The sequence below is a fragment of the Bubalus bubalis genome, chromosome 16 (assembly GCF_019923935.1).
Source record: "Bubalus bubalis isolate 160015118507 breed Murrah chromosome 16, NDDB_SH_1, whole genome shotgun sequence".
Taxonomy (NCBI): Eukaryota; Metazoa; Chordata; class Mammalia; order Artiodactyla; family Bovidae; genus Bubalus; species Bubalus bubalis.
Genome location: NC_059172.1, coordinates 2,329,701 through 2,338,279, shown reverse-complemented (window position 1 = coordinate 2,338,279; position 8,579 = coordinate 2,329,701). Strand labels below are relative to the sequence as shown.

The 8,579-nt window shown below is 37.7% G+C and overlaps 1 protein-coding gene across 1 annotated transcript; it reads right to left on the bottom strand.

Annotated features, from left to right (window-relative positions):
* Nucleotides 1–3,472: 3,472 nt before the first annotated feature.
* Nucleotides 3,473–4,514, bottom strand: LOC102409827 (olfactory receptor 5B12-like). The gene has a single exon (XM_025265831.2). The coding sequence runs from the start codon at nucleotides 4,496–4,498 to the stop codon at nucleotides 3,473–3,475; it is 1,026 nt and encodes a 341-aa protein (XP_025121616.2). The 5' UTR covers nucleotides 4,499–4,514.
* Nucleotides 4,515–8,579: the final 4,065 nt, after the last annotated feature.

Sequence of the window (8,579 nt, the reverse complement as noted above, 5' to 3'; positions counted from 1 at the left end):
AAACTGCACTCCACTATCTGCATTGTCCTTCTGAGTGAGTTTGTTTCCCAGAACATGTGGCTACAACAATATGTACGTGCATATATATATTATGTGGGCTCCCTGGTGGCTCAGCAGGTAAAAAAGTCCACCTGCAATGCAGGAGACCTGGATTCGATGCCTGGGTTGGGAGGATCCCCTTGGGAAGGGAAAGACTACTCACTCCAGTATTTTGGCCTGGAGAATTAATGGACTGTATAGTCCATAGGATCACAAAGAGTCAGACACAGCTGAGTGACTGTCACTTTAACTTTAACTTATATATAATCTAGATTATGTTATTTGCATAACATATATATGACTGCTGAGCATATATGTCAGGCTAAATAATACAGTACTCTCAAAAACCCCATATAGACATTATTACTATCATCTTTTAAAAATAAGAAAAAAAGACACATTTGAGAAGTTAAGTAACTTCCAAAGAACACACAGCAGGTACATGTGAGAAATCAAGCTGTAGAAATCCTATGTATGACATTTAAACTTTATGCTCTTCTCCTAGGAAGGGTGTTCATATACACTACAGAACAATGGGTATATGGTAGAAGTGGATCACAGTGAGACTGTTTCTCTGGAAAATTGATCCATGGGCATCTATTTCTTCAACATGGTAATATTTTTTCAAATATTCATAATATGCAGTGTAACACTTTCATGGGTATTTACTTATCTGTGATTCTAAAGTTAAGTTTAGATTGAACAAATCCAATGTTTTCCCAACTTTATTTAATTCTGGACCTACTTGTAAAGGAACTCCTGTAAACTTTATATAGCATGAATGAATGAATGAAAAAACGAAGTCGCTCAGTCATGTCTGACTCTTTGCGAGCCCATGGACTATAGCCTACCAGGCTTCTCTGTCCATGGGATTTTCCAGGCAATAGTACTGGAGTGGATTGCCATTTCCTTCTCCAGCAGATGTTCGAGAATAAATGTTGCAATGTAATTCAAAATACTCCTGAGTTCCTCAGATTCATCGTGATGTTTTCATTTAATGAAAGTCAAAAAGTAAATATGAAAAGCAACCAGAGAAGAAAACTAACTTATTTTGGTAAGAGCTATAGTGAGACTGAATGCAGATTTCTCAACATAAACAATCAATTCAGGGTTGAGTAGAGTGATCTAATTGCCTGTAGACCTATCCTGACAGAAATACTAAAGGAGGTTCTTCTAGGAAAAAGTTCCAAAATGAAAAAAAGAGAAAGTTAGAAATAATAGTGGAAAAACTATGTCAATAACACAAATAAATATATTGTGTTTTAAATATTGTTTAAAAATCTTCTAAAGTTTTAATTGTATGTAAAGTTAAAATATTTGACAATAAGAGCAAAAGGAGTAGGAATCAATCAGCATTAAACTGCTATATAATGAAGAAAAATAAATATTAAGGTATAACGTAATAAGTGAAGGATGAAAGTTGCAATTAGTTCAGTCACTCAGTCATGTCCGACTCTTTGCGACCCCATGAATTGCAGCACACCAGACCTCCCTGTCCATCACCAACTCCTGGAGTTCACTCAGACTCACGTCCATCGAGTCGGTGATGCCATCCAGCCATCTCATCCTCTGTCGTCCTCTTCTTCTCCTGCCCCCAATCCCTCCCAGCATCAGGGTCTTTTCCAATGAGTCAACTCTTCGCATGAGGTGGCCAAAGTACTGGAGTTTCAGCTTTAGCGTCATTCTTTCCAAAGAACACCCAGGGCTGATCTCCTTTGGCATCACCAACTTGATAGACGTGAGTTTGAGTGAACTCTGGGAGTTGGTGATGGACAGGGAGGCCTGGTGTGCTGCGATTCATGGGGTCGCAAAGAGTCGGACACGACTGAGTGACTGAACTGACTGATTATGTTGGTGTGAGCTTGCCATAAAATGGCCTTTACACATTGAGATATGTTCCCTCTATACCCACTTTAATGATAATTTTATATCATGGAGGACAATGAATTTTGTCAAATGCTTTTTTGACATTGCCACACTACCCAAAGAAATCCGCATATTTAATGCAATTACTTTCAAAATATTCATGACATTTGCATCCATGATATTGTCATGTGGTTTTTATATTTCCTTTTGATAATGTGGTTTACCACATTGATTGATTTCTGGATGGTGAACAATTCATGTGAAATAACTGAAATAAATCTTATCTGATCATGATGTTAAATCTTTAGATTTCTTTAAAAGATATCTTCGTAATTGTTGTCATAACACAGAATGATTTGTTGTGTTGTGACATCCAAAAATTGAGACATAGGCTAGATTATTCATAGAGATTGACAAGGACTAGGCCGACTTCTACTTTGAGCTTAAATGCCAGTCTCTAAGTTGGCAGCCTGACTGTAAACAGGAAGGAATGGAAATAAAATGTGTCCTAGGCTGATGACAGAGTCATCTTTTTTAAAATCAAATGTTATTTTTATTTCCATAAATTAAAATATGCATATATTATTATTTCTCTTGTCTTATACTCTGGTCTAATTTTTAAATTAAAATTTTCATGAAAGTGAAAGTGTTAGCCCCTCAGTCACGTCTGACTCTTTGCGACTCCATAGACTGTACCTAACCAGCCTCCTCTGTGCATGGGATCCTCCAGCAAGAATACTGGAATGGGTAGCCATTTCCATCTACAGGGGATTTTCCTGACCCAGGGATCGAACCCAGGTATCTTGCATTGCAGGCAGATTCTTTTCCATCTGAGCCACCAAGTGAAGTTGCTCAGTCATGTCCAACTCTTTGTGACCCCATGGACTGCAGTCTACCAGGCTCCTCCATCCATGGGATTCTCCAGGCAAGAGTACTGGAGTGGGTGGCCATTACCTTCTCCAATGAGCCACCAAGGAAGCCCCCAAATTGTCATATGAAGGTGTACATTCTGGGTAATGAGCTGACAAATATGAAAATTGAGCAGATTAAAGATGACCATATAATTATGCTTATTATCATTGAAACAGGAAAAAAAAAGAAAACAAAACATTAAGCAATAAAACTATAGCCAGGATATTTGGCACCAAGTTTATTTAAGAATGCATTATCAGACACCAAAATCATTGTTTTATAAAATTATATAATATATATTACAAATATATTCTAATAGCCTAATCTCATTTATACTGAACTCATTTTTTGTCCATTCATGAATGTGTGATTTGCATGAGGTTTCCATAAATGATGTTTCTTTGGGCATTTACTTGATATACATTGAATGAAATGAGAGTGGGGCTGATCATGTGAAATAATGAAATGCAATTAAAGAGAAATTTTATATAAGATGTCTGAGTTCAAGGTTGATACTACCTAAACTATTTTTCTTTTCATCATACACTTAATAAAGGATTTGAGAAAATACATCAATAATTTATAAACCTGTTGGTCTAGCAAGTCACTATTTTCCCTAGCTTGATTGGTACGTATGAAATGTGTTTCTATTTAATTAAATTCTGAATCTTATAGAAGACTTTGCCTTCCCCACAGCCTTTTTTAGCGCCCTCTTGACCTCTTTGTTCCTCAGACTATGGATCAGAGGATTCAGCACGGGGATGACTATGGCGTAGAACACAGACGCCATTTTGTCTGTGCTCATGGAATGGCGGGAGCCGGGCTCAAAGTACATGAAAGAAGCTGTCCCGTAAAAGATGGAGACAGCAGTGAGGTGGGAAGCACAGGTGGAAAAGGCCTTCTGATGTCCTTCAGATGAGCGCATCCTCAGAATGATGACAAAGACAAACAGATAGGAGACCAGGATGACCAGGTTAGAAGAGAGGACATTGAAGCCAACTAGAAGAAATAAAACCATCTCACTTCTGTTGCTTTCTGAGCATGAGAGAGCCAGGAGAGGAGTAGCATCACAGAAAAAGTGATCAATCACATTGGATCTGCAGAAAGAGAGACTGAATATGTTCCAAATGTGAACAGAGGCCTCCAGAAAACTAAGAACATAGGACCCTATGACCATCCAGGAACACACTCTTGGTGTCATGATGTTGGTGTAATGGAGTGGTTGACACACCGCTGCATGACGGTCATAGGCCATTGAAGCCAAAAGAAAACTTTCCATAATGAGAAAGACAGCAAAGAAGAAAAGCTGAGCAACACAAGCATTGTAGGAGATGACCTTGTCTCCCGTGAGGAATCCAGCCATCACTTTGGGACTGACGGCTGTGGAGTAACCAAAGTCCACCAGAGCGAGGTTGCTAAGGAAGAAGTACATGGGAGTGTGGAGACGAGAGTCCAGCAGGATCAGCGTGATCACCCCCAGGTTCCCAACCAGAGTGAGGAGGTAGATGAGCGTGAACACTAGAAAGAGTGGGATCTGCAGTTGTGGGTCATCAGTTATCCCGGCAAGAATGAACTCAGTCATGACTGTACTGTTCTTCATGGGGGTTATTTGTGCAGTATGTGAACGGCCTATAGCAATGAGAAAAGAGGAGCTTGTTAGCAACAGAGTTAGAATTATCATTATGTCCAATATATACCTTGTATCAGAATTTTTTGAATTTCACATGGGTGTAACAACAAACTGTAATTTCTAAATATTGGTTTAAAATAGACTGTTCTAGCTTAAATGATTTTGGAGGTAATACAACCCTATCTTCTATCTTAATAAATTATCAAAATTAAAGCTCAGAGACAAAAGGCAACTTATGGAAAATCACAGGATTTGTTATTAAATTAGATACGTTAGCATCACAATTCAGATTTTTATACACTGACAGACTATTTACTCACTAAAATAGGATCCTGTAAATTACTTCATTTCATTTCAATTACTGCTATTGTATCGAGCAGTGTTATATTCTACTAAAACATAGTTTAGTATATCATTTTCTAGTCTTCAGTAGTCTCAAAGGATAATGGGATACAAAGAATATGTAATTTCCACAGATTGGGATACTGTAGTGAATCCTGTACAAGGAATAAAGACATCTAGAGAATAAAAGTTAAAAGTGTGTGTTCAGAATAGAGACATCTGGATGCACATTCCTGCTCTATCCTGTACTAGATGACAGACGTTGGGTATTACTCGATATCATTTGTCCATCAGTTGTTCCTTGAACTCATTATCAAACTGGAGAGATAATACAAACTGGCATTGCAGGCTTTTAAGTATTATGGATAGGTTATCGTCTATGCACTGATTTGAGAAGAAGATTAGAGGAATTTCAGGTAACTAGAAAATCGAATGTCCTGTATCCCGATGCATTCTATTTGTTTCTGCCCCAAATTTCTTCCACCATCATATTCCACTCACGCCTTCCTCCAACTTTTCATACAATATTTATTGTCTACTCACATAGAGGACATTATAGCTATTCCAAGTAAGAATTCATTGTTTTTCCCTGAATGACACTGCATATTAGCTAGTGTGTCTTAGCCTCAGTTTATCCACCTATAAAAGGGATGTAACGACATTGCCTGGCACTTAACAGAATACAATCAATGAAGATATTCTTACTGTTAGAAGGTTGTGACAGAATATCTGGGGACTCAAAATGTAGCTGAGGATAAGGACAACTTGCATGTGAGATTGAGGCCTAGTACACTATGATTTCACCCATTTCATTTTTCTTTGCATTAATCTCATTAATCTATGTAACAGATGGTGATGGCTTGGAGTAGGCTGGTAGTGAAAGAGGCAATCAGAAAGTATTCAGTTCTAGATATATTTCAGAATAGAGCTGGCTGGATTTCACAATGTGTTGAATGTAATACTTTAGAGAAACGGGAAACAGTGATGACTCAATTTTTTGTATACCAACAGAGGGAGTGGTGTAGAAGAAACAGATGTTTTAGAAAGAATAGAAAGATGATTTCAGATTAGACGTGGTGAGTGTGAGATTCCTTTTAGCTAAAAAAGGTTGAATAAAAAATTGGACCAGTTGCATCAGATTTTATTAATTTGAACTACATTCAGTTCAGTTCAGTCACTCAGTCATGTCTGACTCTTTGCGACCCCATGGACTGCAGCACAACAGACCTCCCTGTCCATCACCAACTCCCGGAGTTTACTCAAACTCATGTCCATTGAGTCGGTGATACCATCCAACCATCTCATCCTCTGTCATCCCCTTCTCCTCCTGCCTTCAATCTTTCCCAATATCAGGGTCTTTTCCAATAAGTCAGTTTTTCACATCAGGTGGCCAAAGATTTAGAGCTTCAGCATCAGTCCATCCAAAAAACTATATTGGCAATTTGCTAATGGTTTAAATTTGACATATCATATTAAATTAACAAAACTAGAAAAGACCATTAAAACCTAAATGAAGGAGCCTGGAGGAAAAAAATCAGAGTATGATAATGTTGTAAAGTCAAGATCAGGGAACAGTACAGCACTAAGAAGAGAGGGGAGAGAGAATGTCACCACTGAGGTGGTCGCTAGGGAAGCTCTGTCCCAGGACATAGATTTCAGCTGGACAGTAGGTTAAGGGAACTTCCAGAGGAGAGTTTCTGGCTATGCTGATGACCGGCTGTCAATCCCACTTAGTACAATCCAAATTTGTTCTTCAGAGAATAACATGAGTTTCAAAACCTCCATGAAGTCTTCAAAAACTCCTACTCTCTAGACAGTACCTTTCTGTTTTAACCTATGGAGTACCATCGATCACTTTGTTACTTGTAATAAATTGTTTCATCTTAATTTTGGATTCATCTCCCATATGCATCATCAATACTAAATAAGCAGATGTACAAACTTCAATAATGAATTAAATGATAGTCAGAAACTACTGACTACTTTCTATTTTCAAGGTACCTGAAATATACGTGTGTATTATACCTACATTGATTTATCACCCAAGTCTGTGACGTATTATCTATCCCCATTTCACAAATGGGGAAGTGAAGCTTGCTCACAAAGAGTTACACAATGAAGTCCATAAATCTAGCAAGTAGCAGCATTGATATTTGAAGTCATGTCATTTTGAATCAAAGCCCAAGTTCTTGATCACCAAGAAATATTCTCCTAGTATTTTATATATAGTCACTCTACCCCAGCTGGGGCATGAAATATGTTTTTCATAATATTGGCCTGTTCATGAATAACTGATTTGTTGTGTGCATTATTCACAAGTAATGTGGAGAAATTAAAATTGTGGGTTTTGGAATCAAACACGCAATTAGCTACTAGGAATTTAGCTAATATACTATCTTTCTGAATACAAGTCGAGTAACAAGAAATATACCCACATGTCTTTACAATAAAATTCCTCTCCTCCCTCTATCATGAAAGAAAAGGAAAGGAAAGATTACTTTTTAAAAAATTATTTTTATTTATTTATTTTAACTAGAGGCTAATTACTTTACAATATTGTATTGGTTTTGCCATACATCAACATGAATTCACCACGGGTGTACACGTGCTCCCAATCCTGAACCCCCCGTTCCACCTCCCTCCCCGTACCATCCCTCTGGGTCATCCCAGTGCACCAGCCCCAAGCATCCTGTATCCTGCATCCAACCTGGACTGGCGATTCATTTCTTATATGATATTATACATGTTTCAATGCCATTCTCCCAAATCATCTCCCCCCCCCCCACAGAGTTCAAAAGACTGTTCTATACATTTGTGTCTCTTGCTACTCAGCCATTAAAAAAAATACATTTTAGTCAGTTGTAATGAGGTGGGTGAACCTGGAGCCGATTATACAGAGTGAAGTAAGCCAGAAAGAAAAACACCAATACAGTATACTAACACATATATATGGAATTTAGAAAGATGGTAGCGATAACCCTGTATGCGAGATTACTTCTATATTTAAAAGTTATATGAATTATCAATAACACCTATTAATAAGCCACATAAAGTGCTGGAATTTGTTCAGTAATTCATCCAACATTCATTGTCTCTCCAACCTAAGTCCTTACAGCATATCAGGTTGTGTGCTTTTCTAAGATCTGCTGCTAAGTCGCTTCAGTCGTGTCTGACTCTGTGCAACCCCATGGACTACTGCCCACCAGGCTCCCCCATCCCTGGGATTCTCCAGGCAAGAACACTGGAGTGGGTTGCCATTTCCTTCTCCATTCTAAGGTCTAGAATGATGTAAAAAACGTATTCCCTGATCAGAAAGTATAGAAGTACAAGAGTAATATATAAAATGATGATTATTTGGGATATTCCTATTCTTTATTCCCAAGCAGAGACCATTATTTTTGTCTCTCAGTCCAGTGGGGTGGTACCATGGTCTCATTTACACTATAAATCACCAGCCAATATATCTAATAATTAATCTGAGTGTCTAATGCTAGCAAACTTCAGAATAATAACAACAGTTCAGATTACTTTATTCTCTTATATTCTTTGATCTGATATGATTTTTTATGCCTCTCATTTGAGTGCATTTTTATAGTTGGTGACTAACCTGGGTCCCCCTCATTTTATTTCTTTCTATTCTTTCTCTTTTTAATTAAAGAGAAATGTACTCTCCAAATTATAATAAATTTTCAAATTCAGATCTAATTTGATGCTCTCAAAGATCTTGGGATTAGCCACTGTTAACTAATATTACCATACTCCAAGAGAGGAAGCTAAATTGAGAAAGGTT